This window comes from Paramisgurnus dabryanus, chromosome 15 (genome assembly GCF_030506205.2).
Source record: "Paramisgurnus dabryanus chromosome 15, PD_genome_1.1, whole genome shotgun sequence".
NCBI classification, from domain to species: domain Eukaryota; kingdom Metazoa; phylum Chordata; class Actinopteri; order Cypriniformes; family Cobitidae; genus Paramisgurnus; species Paramisgurnus dabryanus.
This window is the reverse complement of record NC_133351.1, coordinates 12,647,935-12,666,351: the sequence shown is the minus strand read 5'-3', so window position 1 is coordinate 12,666,351 and position 18,417 is coordinate 12,647,935. Positions and strand designations below refer to the sequence as shown.

At 35.0% G+C, this 18,417-nt stretch overlaps 1 protein-coding gene across 3 annotated transcripts; it reads left to right on the top strand.

Annotated features, from left to right (window-relative positions):
- The first annotated feature begins 2,837 nt into the window (after positions 1-2,837).
- On the top strand, positions 2,838-8,519 carry LOC135733412 (uncharacterized). 3 transcript variants are annotated; one of them, XM_065251958.1, is made up of 5 exons: positions 2,838-3,060; positions 4,304-4,350; positions 5,246-5,584; positions 6,467-6,624; positions 7,817-8,519. In XM_065251958.1, exons 2-5 carry the CDS (start codon positions 4,311-4,313, stop codon positions 7,862-7,864), a joined length of 585 nt encoding a protein of 194 aa, XP_065108030.1. In that variant the 5' UTR covers positions 2,838-3,060; positions 4,304-4,310; the 3' UTR covers positions 7,865-8,519. The 3 variants fall into 3 exon arrangements, with proteins under 3 accessions (XP_065108030.1, XP_065108031.1, XP_065108029.1); XM_065251959.1 differs by lacking the exon at positions 2,838-3,060 and adding an exon at positions 3,495-3,595 and having other exon boundaries at positions 7,820-8,519; XM_065251957.1 differs by lacking the exon at positions 2,838-3,060 and adding an exon at positions 3,495-3,595.
- The last annotated feature ends 9,898 nt before the right edge of the window (positions 8,520-18,417 follow it).

Sequence of the window (18,417 nt, the reverse complement as noted above, 5' to 3'; positions counted from 1 at the left end):
TGGACCAATCACAGCGCTTACGGTCCGCGTAGAGCCGACGCGCTGTTAGAAATTTTGTGAGGTGCGCGTCAGGCTACGCAGAGCTACGCACAGGCTACGGATAGCCTACGCCGTAGCTACGCCGTAGGACCTACGCACGACTATAAATCGCCCTTAAACTATGTAGTGCTCCGGCCCTCCAGGGTAAGATTTGGGGAAACCTGTTCTATAGCATCACTGTAAAGATCCTTTCAAACATCTTTTATTTTAACGGTGAGTGCTCCTAAATTTTCTACAGTTTACTAGAGTAAATACTTAAGTCTACTGCTGTATATTTCATGTTGGTATAAATAGAAATATATAACCAAAAACATTTTTATTTTGAGCAATAACAGGGCTTTCTGTGTGGGCTACATTTTAAACCTGTTATCAACTATTTTATTAGATCTTCTGTGCTTTAGCAAGAGGCAAGTACATAAGCCAATAGTTGAAGCGTTTAGGTCTTATCCTAGCAAATCCAGCAGAGACCAACAGACTCATTAAACAAACTACAATTACTGTAGTTCAACAGTTCAACTCGGCTAGAGTTCTTGCAGGTCACACAAGCCTGATCACAAAACACCAATTCCAGCCTCTCTACACTGGCTACCAATTAAATTCCATATTGATTACAAAATAATGTTACTTATAAAGCCTTAAACGATTTAGCTCCTGCATATTTAAAAAAATACCTATTGTTTTTTAAGAGCCAGTAAGATGCAAATTTTAAGCTGAACTAGCTGAAGTGTCTGTGGACAGGTCAGAGTTTTCGTTTCTCCTGGGTAAGATTGTAGGCAGAGATTATTATGCAAAGTGTTCGTATCTATGTAGATAGAGACAGGGAGGAGATTCAATACATATGATGACTTTTTTCAGTGATTCAGAGTCGACTTCCTACTTTAAAAACCAATAACTTTATTGATCGGGGGCTTTTTGGTTTAACTACTTTGCAAATTGTTTACATTGATGGACAGCTACATGATACACTGCAATACAGGTAATTTTCATTTTGGATCTGTGTGGCTCTTTAAATTTTGTTTGGTGTTTATGTGTGTATTAGTACATGTTAACAATATGCAAAAGGTACATACCCCAAAGTAAATGATGATGGGAGTTATTGTCTCCAATGTAAATCTCTTTCCTTGGACTACAACAAACACATGGACTGTAGGCAACGGTTTACTTCCTGGGATTGGTGATGTACTAGACAAGACCAACATTATCATAATTCCTCTTGCTTTGGACTTACAGCCTGTAAGTTAACTCCTGATAGCAACCAAATCTTTCAAACATGGTAAGGAGCGTCACATTTCTGGCTGACGTCAGAGGTAATGGCCAATCAGGGACACGGAGCTTTTCAGATCCGTGCGTTTCAGGAAGAGAGTGAAATCTGGAGCTACAAAAATGTATAGTATATGGAAAATAATGTGTTTTATTAACCATAAATCACGCAAACACATTGTATTATACCAAATACACAAAATATCATTGTTTAAGCAATAAAATAGGTGCTCTTTAACAGATCCTCTATCGTTCTACACTCCAATTTTGGTGGATTTTTTGCACTTAAACTGTGGAATAGCATTTCAGACACTGTTCAGGGCCCTGACACTAGACAAGACACTCTTCAGCTCTTCAACCAAAGTATACACATAATGCATCTTGCAACTCTGCATTCTAAGTTCATAGATAAATTACTAATAATTTATCCATTACCTAAAATTTATGCCCAGCTGCACTACTTCCTGAACTTCAGCCAGCTCCTTGTTTCCTGTCTGCCATTATTGGACAAACTAATTAATCCAGGTGTGTCTGATTATTGTTGTTGTGACTACTGAGGTCAGGCACACCTGGATTAATCAGTTTGTTTGTGACTACTGAGGTCAGACACACCTGGATTAATCAGTTTGTCCAATAATGGCAGACAGGAAACAAGGAGCTGGCTAAAGTTTAGGAAGTAGTGCAGCTGGGCATAAAGCCTATTATTCTTTATCTGTTCTTCTACTTCAACTTTGGGATGCCCACCCTGAGGTAACCAGTGGTTACTTCACTAAGGTCTGGATCAGCCTCCCACAGAGACATCAGATGACTCAACACCAGTGGAAAGATGCCGCCGGCTCATGCAAGAACTTCAGATGACGCCAGCTCTAAAATCTGAATTGATTTTAAGTTTTTACACTGTCAATGTTCTGGGTGTATTCATTGTCTTCTGTAAGCTGCTTTTCAACAGTGAAACTGTATAAAGGGCTATACAAATAAATTTGCTTTGCAATCTGTAAACCCAGACAACAAACTATTAAAAATTAATTAAAAGTTTTACATCCTATAATGTAGGGTGGTAATAACCTGGTTAAAATTATAGATCTGTTCCTGATACAACAATCAATTATAGACTGTTTCAGCTGTTTCAACATAAACAAACTGCTTTTTGGCCCAAACTTAACTTCTGATAGACTTCTGCAAATAATCAACAGAGTACAACTTAGACTATTTTTAAAAACAAGCAAAATAAAAACAAGTAATTTACCAAGTTCAAAATCATATGTAGAAAGTATCAACCATTACACTGAGCTTAAGTTAGTGTATACAATAAATGTATACAATGTTAGCTACAGATTCTTAAATTCTTGCCTGGGTGCCAAATCCGCATAACGGTGATACATGCCCACTGTCTCCTATCGTCTTTTAGAAACCGAAACATTTTTATTATCCAATATGCATTGTTCCAGAAGTCATTTTGGAAGCCAGAGGATAAACAAGCACCGACCGGAAGTTAATTTCGGGCTATTCGGGTAACCGCGGCAACGCGCACGTATCTGATGAAACAGTCTTCCTGGGCAGACAGGCAGAGGCTACCTGAAGAAGGCAACGCTGCACACTAAATGAGTTAGACATACATAGATCTGCACTTTTTAACAACAGGCAAAAAATTAGAGAAACAATAATTCCCCAATTCATAAACAATCACAAAGACTTTAACCAGATTCAACAAAGGACAAACTTTAACGTACTGGGAGAAACAAGCTCAAACCTGTCTGCAAGGTAATTCTTAAAATGATAGCTCTTCCAAAAATGAAGTTCTGGTATCATTTACTAACCCTCATGTTGTTCTTAACCTTTATACGTTTCTTTATTTTGTTGAACACAAAAACACACTGGTAAACACTGACTTTCACGGTATTTTGTTTATCCTACTGGATTTTCTTTAGCACTTTCGCTTTACATAATCCTTTGGCAATGAATGAAGCTATTGCGCCATCTAATGGAATGAACGCAACAGTGCGTTTGTGGTTTATTTAATCTAAAGTTTACTTTCACTTAAACTCTGTTTACTACTTTCACTATCTACAGAAAAAAAATATGCATTTAGGTTAAATCCAGATGTTCCTGTGAAATTCCACGTCACGTTTAACAATCAAATGTTAAACGTGACTGTAAAACACAGAATAAAGTCACGCCCGTTGATATGTAGGTCGATGTAGGCGGATATTAAAGAAAAAACCACCCAACTGTCATTCATTTTAACATTGTCACTTGAAGAAGACGGTTGCGTGTCTTGTGCAAATCGGAAATTAAGGTCAGTCGGCTAATGCATGCTTTAAGTTTTTGTTTAACTTATATAGCAAATACCAATAGGGTTCACTTTTATGTTTTTGATATGTTTTTTTTTCTTGATGTTATTAACTTAACTTATTTGTTTTAGTTGTAAGCGTATGACTCTTCATTAATCGATCTCTAACGCTCCTACACTTTGTTTAAAATTATAATATTAGCAGTAATAATAGATCGCACTTGCATGCCACGTGAAAAGTACTGTAGTAAACTTTGGTTTTTATTATAGTAAACTGTAGTAAAATAGTTTAGTATGTTATGGTAAGTGATACACTTTGTTAATGTAGGTTACACTGCAATAGTCTGTTCTATATACTACTGAATTGATATACTGTAGTAAAAACTGTAGTATATGTAACTTATGTGTAAGGTAAGGTTTGAAACACTATAGTATCTCTGACTTTTACTACTGTTTACTATAGTAAATACTATAAAGTAGAATACAGTATTTTTTCATGTGGGGGATAAGATTATCCAGTTTTTATCAGATGATTCATGCAAGAATTTTTTTTTAATATGTGACATGTGGACAGGAAGTTCGCAAACTTGTTCAACTGATAATGAGTTCATGTTAGTCTCTGGGGTGAAACGATGCACCTTTGTCCTCGTTTGTTGTAAAGGTGAGAACTTGTGAACTTCAACAGCACATACTAAATATCTCCCTTTCCTCCAGGACTAACATGGAGAACATGAGATTGATGTTAGTTTTACTCATCATAGGTGAGTGGTTCTTGAGTTTTTTTCAACTGCTTTGTAAAGAAAATCTAATTGTAGTTTTTAAATGTTTAAAAAAAATTTTTTTTAAATGCGAACATATTTTTGGCAAACATTCTGTAATAGACTTAATTTTTAATTACAGTAACACATATTTCTGATGTTGCCTTTTCTTATTTATATTTGTACAATTATGCAAGAAAAAAGTTGCATTTAAAACATTTAGTTTAATATAACAATTAAAATGAACACTAATAGGCATTGGATACTAGTTTTGTTTTGGTGTGATTGTGGTAGCTAAGGTTAATGCTACATTTGAGAAATTTGCTGTCTTGACCTCAAATAATTAAGCCATGAATCATGTAGTCTTGAGTAACGCAGCTATTTAACCAGCTCTAGACACCTAACTAGGGGATTTTCCCTGTAGTAAATACTTTTATAATTGTCTTTTATAAATGTTCAGTACACTTCCTTTTTTTTTTTTAGAAGGTTGTGGTTATACCATAAGAACAAACAGGAAGTCTGCTTTATAGAAAGGTCAACATAAAATGTCATTTAATAATTTACTAATACAAGGGAAAGCCATATTTAGATCTGTCATATTCATATTTTTACAGAATACTTAGTGTATTAGTAATGTTACAATAATGTAATAATACATATTAATCCTCAACATTTTACATTCTCATTATTTCTCAATAGTCTTTTTAAACTTTTTGAATAGGTAACATTTTTTGCAACGTTTTGATTACTTTTACTTTGATTAATTTTTTCATTTAGTAAAGCATTTAATCAATAATACATTGAAGACTCGAAAATGAAGCTCATTATTTATTATGGTGATTATTGGTTCATATACAATATGATATTTATATACCTGTTCTTCATTTTACACTTATAGAGGGTCTTGCAGTGGGACAATCTACAGATGGGCAATCTACTAAAAGTGTTGGAGAAAACGTGCTGTTACCTTGTCTCTGTCCTAGCAAGCCTGACAGTCTAGTATGGCAGATTGGCAAAAGAGTAGTGAGTGTTCATTCCCAAAACAAAGATGACATCAACTCCATAGACAAAATGTTCATAAACAGAACGCAGCTCTTCCTGCATATGGATAAGAAAAACTGCTCCATGCTGCTCCTCAACGTGTCTTTGGAGGATGCAGGCGTGTACACCTGTCACGCTTTGGACGACGTTCAGGATACAACCTCGTCAAGGAATTCATTAGATGTTAATCTGACAGGTGAGTTTAAATTGGTTTGAAATAGATCTATCTGTCTTTGTGTTTGTCAGTCTGTCAATTTACTTTTTTTATTCACACATTACTAGCAAAGTTTTACTACAGTTCCAGATCAATAGTGCATAACTTCCTGTTGCTAGCTACCATTTCAGTCTGCTTCCCTTTTTTGGCAGCCCCTAGTTATAAAGAAAGAATTGATTTGCTTAGCTCTGGTCTACTATGATTGCTTTATGTTATGACGTAAGTGAGAGCCACCGAATTGGAAAATAGCAGCAAAAAGCAGAACAGTAATGACAACCAAAGGAAATTGCTTTAGGTGCCACTGTAGCAGAACTGAAAGTTTTAGCTACAGACATTCAAAGAATAGCTTAGCACACTGTTGAAATCATACTGTCCTCTCGTCTCAGCTACATCCAGCGGATGCTGATATAAATCACTTCTCTGTTGAATGTGAATAAACGGAGAAAAAATTGATTAGTTGTGTCTAAAACAGTGTGTTCGAATTTTAGAAATGGGCAGACCAGCTTGGACAAGCATGAATATCATGCTGCTCAAGGTTGGTTTGTGCTGGTTAATTGCTGGTCTAGCTGGTAAAGCTGGTTAATCAACATGAACTTCTTTATAAAACAAGTCGATCGTGATCATTTTGCTGGTTTAAACAAGAGACCAGAGTCCCATACTGGGGACCAATATTTAAAACACATGCATGGAGAGTAGTGACTTTGAAACTTCCTACAAATGCTTAACTTTCCTTAAGCACCTGAAATCCTGTCTGTGTTTTATATGTCATTTCATATATCACGCAAAACGTATCATTTGTAGCAGTGTACATTGCAGTAGCTGATCAGTGTCAATATCTCAAATGTCGTCTTTTTCTCTTGGCAGTGTTTGAAAACAAAAGTCCTAAAGAAAACCCACAGACCGGAGAACAAAATACAACTTTATCTTCTGTTCATATTGCCATTCCTGTACTGATACTGATAGTAATGCTGGCTGCTGGCCTGATATTATTCCTGCTGCTCAGAAGACACAGACAAAACCAGGTAAAAACCAATCCATCCATATAGTCAAATGTATATACTCTGTCAGCAAAATGATCACAAGATGGTCCCTAGCTGTAAAAAGTGCAACTTTGCACCTAAAGAGTTCATGTTAGTAACTCAATGGTGTATATATTAGTACCCTTGCCCAAGTGTATTGCATCTGAGCTCTTATATAAGTTAAACATCATAAAGTCGAAAGATTATACTCATTCTTTTAAAATCTTGCAGTGATGTACTTCATGATATTTAAATTAAATGTTTAAAAAAACTAAACAAAAATATCTAAAATATACAGTGCTGTGCAAAAGTCTTAGGCCACCATGCTACAATTAGTGTTGTTTTAGCAATTGTACAGTGATCATATATAATTATTTCTCAGTCTCTTCATTAGAATACAACCAGAAAATACAGGAAATGTGTATGTAGTATTAAAAACAGTTTAAAAGTATAAGTTGAAGGTTTTTAGGTTAAACTCCTTTTTTACTTGAGCAATTGCAGGCAGCTGCAGTATCTCTTAAACCTAAATTAAATTAAATCCTAATTTCTAATTCTAATCGAATGACTTCAGGACTTTAGTCTCCTCAAAAAAACTCAAGATGTGTTTCGTGTCAAGAGAGGTCACACTAAATACTGACTGATGCTTGAAGAAGACATTTAGTTCTGAAATACATATTTCCTGTATTTTCTGTTTGTATCTTAAAAAAAGAGTGAAAGATAAATATGAATGGACACTAAAATTTTTGCACAGTACTGTATGTCAAATCGACATATATTTTTATGTTACCTTAACTTAACAAATTAAATTAAACAATTTCAACTTGTTTTATAAGTTCTGTCAACTTTTTAAATCAAAACTTAAAATTTAAGTTTAATTAGCTTGCAAAACCAACTTTATGTTGCATTTTTACAGTGCACACGTGCAGTAGCCTTTCACAGAATTGACAGTTTTTCATAATTATTTACATTACATGTACGCTATATTTGTTGAAACTAAATCCATTTTGTAAGCAGCCATATGGCCTTGAATTGCACTCTTGTTTGCATCTTGCTCAATCCAGTCACATAAGAGCACAGATCCTTAGGGCACAAAGTCTGGAATTTGACACGTTTAGACTTTTTTTGGCCTGACACATTCCAAAACGCCTGACTGTTTTCTTTCCCCCTTCTTTATTTCATTTTCTTTCTCCATCAGCAGAATATCATCTATATGCCGGCAGAGCCTATGAAGAATATAGTGTGAAGAGAACTTGTTTGAAACATCATGGAGTGACTTCTGTGTAATGCAAGGGTCTTTACTGTGAACGCCACACAAACAAACCCAGACAGACATGAGGCTGAGTTTTATGTGTTTGTATCTAGGCATTACTGAGTGGTGCGTGCTGATCGGACTCATTTCTTGAGACGATTGCTTTAAGGTGTACTGGTTGCATTGATACCTGAAGTGCGTAAAAAAACTGTGAATATGTATTGTGTAAACATCACAGTTTTGTACATATACAAGATTCCCGCTGTATGAATTGTGTAGCGTAAATCCTTAATCGTTCTTTGAAGAACAGGTAGAACAGGAAGGGGATGTCGACACGTGCGGCTTTGCACTTTTTTCTTTTAGTCTGAGCATTTAATGCTGATTTGACACAGTGTGAATTTCAAACAGTTGTTTCAAATGACTTTTTTATATATATTTACCACAATCATTTACTATGTACGCATCATCTTAGCTACTTTATATTTACTCTTGTATGGGTTGTTTTTCAGTTATCCTGATTTTCATTTATGTGGAAGGAATGTATAGTACTCCCTATGGGATTTTTGCTTTTCTGTACTAAATTTCATTTACTTTAAATGAGTTGCGAAATGCTTTAAGCCTGGAGAGGCAATAAACTTTTTTGAATACATTTTAGTATGTACAGTGTTTTTTTTTACATTTTAAATCATATTAATTTAACTCAGTCACATACGGTTCTACTCAGTAATCATGGTTAAATCTTATTCATTATTTAAAAAAAACATACAACACAGCAGTTTTCAATTCAAAATGACACACAATCCAAAGTAAACCTGAGTGTTTAGTACATTTTGCCTTACAGTGAAGAGTTTTGAACTATGTGGGTATAGTTAGGTGCCAGGAAAGAAATTATTTTTCCACTGTTTCCACTGCTTTCAGTTTCGATATGACTCAATGAATAGACGACCCTGTCTTGAAGTCAAACTACAGCATAAACACAAAACATTACACAGTTTCCGTACCAATAGGTTACCAAAATGCTTACCTTGTTATGTTCTGGTCCAAAGTTGGACGTAATCATGGACACTTACTCTTTGTAATGAGGTCAATAATTAAGCTGTACTTTACATTGATTTTTTTTATTTAGCATACACTATTACCCAAAGTGACTCAAAAATAAGAGAGAAAAATTTTGACTAAGGAGCCAACAATACACTCCAAAAAATTCTGGGTTACCTTCAACCCAGTGTTGGGTAATAAAGTGTGAACCCAACACCTTAGGTTGTGATTAAACCTATTCTGGGTTGTTTTAACCCATTGTTGCACTGTAAAAAAGATTTGTTGGTTCCACTTTAAAAAGTTAGCAACCTGATTTTCTTAAAATTGAGTCATAAACCTTCAAAATATTTTAAGTTAAATCAACTCAAAATTTAAGGCAAACAGTTAGCTTATATTTTTAATTTAAACCAATTTTTTCAAGTGTGGGTCAAATATGAACAATTTTTATTCAAGTAGAACCTTCAAGAAACCCCAAGAAACATAAAAAAGTCTGCATTTGGGATTCCAAGTCACAGTCCAAAATCATTATGAGCATATCAGGCTGTTTTGTCTATGTTAGGTTTGTTTGGTTTTATTACAAATGTTTTCAAATAATTTATTAGATTAAAATAGAGGTGCCAGTTTAAAACTCACCAGACAGAGATAATGAAAGACCACACATGCCTGTTGATTTAGACATGGCATTGACAGATTAAAGATGATGTATTTCAGCAATATTACGAAACAAAAGCAGGTGGTATTTTTAATAGTGATAAAGTTCTTATCTCATCTTTTAAGCGTGGGAGATTGAGAAGTTGGAACAAAAACAAAGCACATCTCCAGTACAAACACAATTTGTGTATGTGGCTTTTCTCATGTCAGGTTTGTTTTTTTTCATGTTAGGCTATTGTGTGACATATAGATTTTTTTTAGAAACAGTATAGTTAATATTTAACAACAGTGAATTTCTGTGTGCATGTACTGTAGAGCAGATGATTAACACTCAACAGGCTGAAGATCATGTACAGTATCATGTTCCTTAAACTATGTCAGAAAAAGGACATTTCAAAATAATACTTTTGCTTTGAACTTTAAAAATACAGAAATTCTGAAAAACATCAAGTTTTGTCCTTGAGGGAACTCTTTCTGCCCTGCTTTCTGTGACGTTGTGGAAAGTCCCACTCTGATGTCATTGAATCAAAATGTTGTCATGTGATCTCATGAGTTGCTTTAACACCACAATAAAATATCTTAAAATGTATTCACTCTGGCATGTATTTTATATAAATGCCCAAATATGTTTATAATTAAACAAACATTTTCCATATAGATCTTTTATTATGAACAAATGTATAGGTGATTTTTTTTGGAGTTTTTTCCAATTTTAATTTTTGAAAACAAGTGCACTACATCGTAGTTCTTAATTAAAAATCCAGTGACAAGAATGACAATACAAAGTGTGTTTTCATTGTGTAAGGCATATGATTATTCTTTCAAGGCTTTATTTTTGTAACCCAAAAGGAGGTCACGCGTAATTGTTCGAACAATGGGAAAATGAACCTTTCGTGCTGTGAGTTGTTACAAGTTGATAGTCTCACATGAAACTTATTGTGATTACATAGCACTCAAGTATTCAGGAAGTTGCTAGAGAGAACTGAAGCATAACGCAACTTGGCATAGACACAGTGTGTTTGATTGTGATCTTATGAGGTTTCTGTAAAACATGCTGCGTAGCATTTTAACAGATTATTTAAAATTTATTTTCTAGGTTTACATATGTCCATTTGGCAGACGCTTTAATTCAAAGTGATTTATAGTGCATTCAATGCATACGTGTTTTATTTGTGATAGGAATCAAATCTGTGACCTATTGAACTATAAATGCAATAAGCTGCTAGAGCAGGGGGGGGAGGAATGCAACGTACACAAGGGAGGCCGCACACTGAAAAAGTTTGAGAACGACTGAGTTAGAGGAACAGTCTTGTTTATAATTGTTGCCAAAAGATGTATTTGCTGTGTGCTATTCAATACTTGCTTGATCATAGATGTTGTGAGACAGAATGTTTTTTCATTTGATGTATCCTACCTTAGTTCCTTACGTGCAGAATGTTTTTATTATTGTGTTTTTTTGATTATTTTTAATAATTTATTTACATAATTATCATAATCATCATAATCATTTTATTAACATTAGTTATCCATATTATTGTTTATTTAATTATTTAATATTATTTTTATTATTTTCAATTTCATTATATTTCTATATTTTATGTGTTTATTCATTCATTATTATACTTCTATATTGTATTGTTTATTCATTTATATTGTCTATTCATTAATTTATTAATTTATTATGTTTCTTTATTTTATGAAATTTGTCTTATTAATTTCATGGTTGTTCAGTCTCACATTTGTAAAGTTTCCTGAGCTGTCCTGTCTGTGTAAACAGATATAGATAAAGAGAATGTTTATGGAAGCTCAAGGTTTGTGGGATGTTGCTATTAAGCAGTTTTGGTATAACAATGCATGTTTAATTCATGCATATTGCAAATGAAGACTGTCCATCAATAAAACTCTGTTCCTACCATCATAAAAACTTTGATCTATCAACATCTTAACTGACAGAAGCCTGTTAAACTAGTACATTTATATTTTCTTAGATTAAATCTAAGATAGAAACATGTTCTCAATGGCTTACTGTCTAAAATAACCTAAATGTAAACCATACACTCTCGGAAATGGGTACAAAAGCTGTTACTATGACAATACTGTTTAAAAAATCCTAATATATACCGGTACAGATGCACATGTACCAATATGTACCTTTGAGGTACTGATATGTAAAATTTAAACTTTTTTAAACTTACAGGATTTTTTTCCGGCACACCAGCTTAAACATTTAACTGCATTTTTGCACAGCGATAAATATGTTAAAATGTCTGTGAAATCCAGATTAAAGTTTCATAATCTAATTATGAAATTTAGAGCATTAAAGTTGTTTTATTATAATGATTGATTGAAACTTTCATTTAATTTTTTGAAATGGCTTTTTTCAGTCAATATTTAAGACATCAAGGTTATATAATCACAGAATGCTCTCTACAGTAGGAACACATAGTTTCAGAAAAATGGTAAAAAAAAGTAGTTACAGCATTTGGATAAAAATAAACAATCAACGAGATCTTGGCTGTGCGTTAATCCTTTATACATATATTTATTTCATCCAAAATGTCTTCTTTACATCATTGTTCACTCCTTCCTCAGTTCGCCTCTAAGGGTCTCTCTAAGACCCTGAAATTCTCTGCTTGAGCCCACCACGCAAATGAAGAAAAGGGGCAAAGTCTGTTTGAATAAACAGAACATGAACATTTATTCTTCAGATTGATGTTTTTAGATTTCCTGTCAGAAAAAAAATGAAATTGTCAAATGATTTCAGTCGAAGGATCAGATTAAAGAGAGGCTTTTTCAACAAAACAATTAATTAAAATTAGGATTTTAATTTAATGGGTCATCAATCATCTATCTATATCACTCATTAAAGTCCCTTTAAAGCAATGCATCATGCATCTTTTGACAGTTAGAGTGAAGTATTATGAATGATTATGAGTAATTTATGAGTCACTCTTACATGATACATGTGAAAATAAAAACAGGACACTAACATGTCTGTGCATAACATCAACTAAAACACTTTCAATAAAATTCCAACGAAGGTTTATAATTGGATGACAGAAGCATTGCCACATAGAATTACCCTATTATTATAGTTTTAAAGGAGTAGTTCCCCTAAAAATTACCCCATAATTATTCACATTAATGCCATCCTAGGTGTATATGGCTTCCTTTCTTGAGCCGAATTCTATCAGAAATATACTTAATAACATCCTGGCTCTTCTTGGCTTTGTAATGCGTTAAATAGGAATCCATATGACTCCAGTGTACTCCATAAATTGTGAAGCGAAAGGATATGTGAGCAGATATGATTCATATTTTGAGTGTATTTAGCGATCGCCACCTCAAGTTTAAATATAAACACATGACCAAATACACACAAAATGTCGGCACACCGGCTACATGTCGATTAGTTAGATCAGTGGTTCTTAACGTTATTCCTGAAAGCCCACTGCTCTGCACATTTTGTATGTCTCCCTTATTTAACACACCTGATTCAAATCATCAGCTCATTAGAAGAGATCTCTATGAACTGAACTGAGTCTGTCAGACAAAAGAGACATACAAAATGTGCAGAGCATTGGGCCTCCAGGAACGGAGTTGAGAAACACAGAGTTAGATGATCTGATTCTCAAGATTCTCGTGACTGGTTGTTGTCCTATGCGTCATAATAAAACACATAGTCACAAGACACATGAGAACCAATCATTAACTGACATTTTGTGTGTTGTCATGCCTACATGTACTTCCATTAAATAATAATAATTTGTTACATTTATATAGTGCTTTTCTGCAGCTCTCAAAGCGCTTTACATATGAATGGGGGATTCTTCTCATCCACCTGGATGATGCGACGGCAGCCATGTTGCACCAGAACGCCCACCACACACCAGCTTATTAGTGGAGAGGAGACAAAGTGATATAGACAATGATTTGTATATATAGGGATGATAAGTAGGCCAATGGGCAAGTTTGGCCAGGATGCTGGGGCACACCCTAATCTTCATCGAATGACATCCTGGGATTTTTAATGACCACAGAGAGTCAGGACCTTGGTTTAACATCTCATCCGAAAGACGGTGCTTTTTGACAGTATAGTGTCCCCGTCACTATACTGGGGTGTTAGGAACCACACAGACCACAGGGTGAGGACCCCCTGCTGGTCTCACTATTACCTCTACCAGCAGCAACCTGGTTTTCCCAGGAGGTCTCCCATCCAAGTACTGACCAGGCTCAACCCTACTTAGCTTTAGTGGGCAAGCTATCTTGGGCCAGCAGCCATATCACCCTGCAACACATCGCAACAAATCGACCGCTAAATTCACTTAAAATACGAATCGTAACTCACAAACGTATTGCTTAGCCTCAGAAGACATTTATCAACCCACTGGAGATTAATATGATTATTTTTTGATGATGGATGGCCCTCAGAGATTTGAACACCATTCAATGTATCACAAAACCAGGATATCTTGTGATTTTAACTCTGTGTTTGGCTAAAGAAAGGAAGTCATTTACACCTAATAAGGCATTAAAGTAAATTACAATTAGCGCTTTACAATTAGCCTCACATTCACCCATTCACTCACACATTCATACACCGACGGCGGTGTCAGCCATGCAAGGCGCCAGCCAGCTGGTCGGGAGCAGCTGAGGTTAGGTGTCTTGCTCAACGACACCTCGACACTTGGTCCAGTGGAGCCGGGGATTGAACCACCAACCTTCCGGTTTGTAGACAACCTACATGAACCACTAGGCCACTGCCGCCCCATTTTTTACATTCTGTTGACTGTAAGGTGCTTGTGTATTGCTCAGTGGTAGAGCATTGCGTTAGCAGTGCAAAGAGTCATGGGTTCAAACCCAAGGGACGCACATACTAATATAATGTACAGTATACTGCACTTACCGTGTTATACACTTTAAGCCGCTTTGGATAAAAGCGTTTAACAAAGGCATAAATGTAAATAAACAATACACCTATATGTATTAGTAGACTGTCTGCTTAAAGAGGCACTCCACTTTTTTTTGTAAAAAGGGTTATTTTTCAGCTCCCCTTGAGTTAAACAATTGAGTTTTACTGTTTTGGAATCCATTCAGCTAAAAAGTCTGGCAGTACCACTTTTTAGCACAATTCATTGAATCTGATTAGACCATTAGCATCGCACTTTAAAAAACCTAAAGAGATTTGTTATTTTTTTCCTATTTAAAATTTGACTCTTATGTAGGTACATTGGCCCTCATTTATCAAAAGTACGTACACCAAATTTCCAGCGTACACCTGGCGTACACCCAAAACCACGGTGACTTTGAGATTTATCAATATGGACGTTGGCGTACGGCACGCTCAAATCCTACGCCAGCTCAGAAGGTGGTGTACGCACATTTTGAGTTAGTGCAGAAATGCGCAAATATATCCTAACACCACAAAACGCACTGACAAACTAAAATATGATATATTATGATGACCCACTGCAAAAAAACAAAAACATAGAAATTATAAACGTCAGTGTTTATTTTTATGCAACATGTACTTCAATGTTTAATTTGTGAGACTTTACCTAAGCATTTGATTTGAAGGCATATGTATTCCTTCAGTTGAGAGCCTGCAGGGCGCTTTACCTGACGTTTCAGGGCAAAGCATGTGAGCAGAGCGGAGCCTTGAGCGGTGCGGTAATATTACCATCAAAGCGCCTCTCTAAAAAGTCCGCTCGCTCAGCACCGCTCGTTAAACCCAGAACGCCCTTTAATAATTTGCTAGTACGAGAATCTGTAAAAACGTCTACAATAAGTTATGGAATTCAAGCCTTATACATAAATGTAAAGTAAAAATCAAAGTTAAGATTGAGCAGGAAGAAAAAATTGAAAGGGACTGCGGAGAGACTGTAAAGAGTTAGCAAATATTCTTCCTGGAATCTGAAGCGGCACATTGCAAGAAAGCACAAGGATGTGCTACGAAAATATGGTAATAATGCATCAAAAGGTAAGCTAGTTACATACCATTATGACCGATGATAAATAAATGCTACACATGAATAGGTAAGGTAAAATGCTTGTGTTGAATGGAGCCATAAATCCGATCATGATGACAAGCGGACAAAATCATGGCTACGAATTATCTTTTATGCTACATTTGGACACTTCTTTTTCTTATTTAGTCTAAAGTATGGCCATATATATAAAATTCGTTCCCAATATTCAACAGTTTGTTCCTTGGAATTAATTATTATAATATTTCGTAATTACTATTACAATTATTATTTCTTCAAATTATGAATTAGCCTAGTTAAACATGTGGATGTCGTGGAAACAAATTGTTAATTTGAATTAAATCCGGAGCTCCGTATCAAACTGGATCTTAGCTAACAAACAATTGTATGTAGCCTAAATACAGAAAAACACACTACAAAAGTTACTACATCATTTTAAAATATTATTTAAAAAAAACTTAACCGAACCATTAAGCAGACATATAATTTAGATGTAGGCAACAGTAAATAATAATAATAATAATAATAATAAATAATTATTCTTCTAAATATCAATGAAGCGTCTTTAATAATAAAAATAATAATACAAATATTACAAAATGTAATGCAATTATTAATGTGTCTTTAATCCCGCTCTTTAAACTCCCAAATAAAAAATTTTGTTTCTTTCCACTTCCCTGGTTTCTCGTCTTTGCCGTCTTCCGTGTGTAAATGTCGTAAAATGAGGGCGTGGGTGAGGTGGAGACTTGAATTTATATGGGTGTGTTATTCTAATGACGATCGTTTTCAGCCGCGGCATTTATGAAGGGCAGATATTGCGTACACCTGAATATCAACGGTACGCACAGTTTCATAAATCAGGCGGTGAGAGGAGTGTAAGCATAATCTTACGCCAACATATACGCCCGTTTCTACGCAAGAATGATAAATGAGGGCCATTGTGTACTAAGAATGATGAAAAATGAAAAGTTATGATTTTCTAGTGCTCAAAAATAGTCCCCAGCTATTGAAAGTTTTCAGGCGCTGCATAATATTGCGCCTGCTGCACCCATGGTACAGCAGCAAAATCCTTGATAATTACACTGGAATTAGAGTATAGTTCCTAGTCATATCTGCCTAGAAAATCACAACTTTTAATTTTCTGTCGGTCTTAGATGTAACTACAGAAGAGTCAAGTTTTAAATAGGAAAATATTGAAACTCTTTGATAATTTCTGAGTGAGATGCTAATGGACTAATCAGATTCAATGAATAATGCAAAGCTATGGTGAAAGTGGTACCGCTAGACCCGGAGATCAGCTGAATGGATTCCAAAATGGTAAAACTTAATTGTTTAACTCTAGAGGAACTGGAAAATTAGCTTATATTTCAAAAAAGTGAAGTGTCCATTTAATATCTGCTAACACTTTATTGTGATGATCCCCAAAAGACATTTCACTCACTATGAAAGCAAGTACATATTAACTTATTCTACTGTACTTACCCAATTAGTTTTCATAAGATAACATTTCCCTCTGTGACTGTTTCAGTTTTTTTTCAGTGATTTGGGTTTAGTTTATTTTTTTTGCAAGTAGGTCAGGGTCAGATTAAAAGGACATAATTCCTTAAGGTATAATATACTGTAAATTTAATTCAAGTTACCAAAAGTTAAAATGTATTTTTAGTTTCAGTTTCAAGTTTGTTAAAGGGGTCATATGATGCGATTTCTTGTTTTCCTTAGTCTTTGGAGTGTTAAATCTTTCCCCACCAGCGTTTAAAAACAAGTTGCCATCCAGTGCCATGCAGCATTATTCATGATTTTTACAGAAAATTTCCTGTTTCCTCATATCTTCATTTGTTCTCTTTTTATCACCTCTCAGATATGGGTAGGTTTCTGTAAAAATACCAAATGTTGAACAAAAAGCTGAAATAATTGCATTTTTGTAAAGGACTTCTGTTAGAGATCTGATTTAGAGCGATGATCAAAACACACACAAGGCCCTATTTTAACGATCTAAGTGCATTGTCTAAAGCGCACGGTCTAAATGGGCGTGTCCGATGCCACTTTTGCTAATTTAACGATGGGAAAAATGGTTTGTGCGCCGAGCGCACGATCGAAAAAGGTTGTTCCTATTTCCCTAATGAGTAATGGGTGTGTTTTGGACGTAACGTAAAATAAACCAATGAGAGTCTTATCTCTCATCCCCTTTAAAAGCCAGTTGCGCTGGCACTGTGCGTAATCCCTATTTAGATGACGGACTTTGTAAACTGAAAAACTAAGCGGAGGAAGAAGACCACCAGTTTAAGAATAATGTTAAAAAAAAGGTCATTTTTATTGAAATTTTTATTTTTTGGGTTAAAACCTTTAAAACCCTTTTTCTTTTAGTCATAGAAGTACAAATAGCAGGCCTTTAATCTTTCATATTTAAAAGCTTTTTTTGTGCTGCTGCGCATTCATGTATGTGATAAGCAAACCCGCGTTGTCGTCCCGTTTATAGGCGCATATTACTAACGCGCCCTTTAAATAACAAAAAACACCATTGCCTAGACTTCAGACCAGGTTTTTGTTGCCTCAAAATAGCAAAGCACCAACAATGCACCTGAACACACCTCGTTTTCAGACCAGAACGCCCTTGGGCACAAAATTGGGCGGAAATGCATTTGCGATTTAAACAACGTGACGCTAAACATGAAAATTATAATTGCGCCGGATTAAACTAGCAAAAGACAATTGTGCTGCATTGCTCCGGGTGTATGATAGAGCCCACAGTGTTTTTACTGTTTTTGGATCAGTGATGCTTTAGTGTTTTATAAGTTGGGTGAGAGCGCCACCTAGTGAATAATAGTGGAAATATGTATTGCCATAAAAATGTGTCATATTCAATTATTAGAA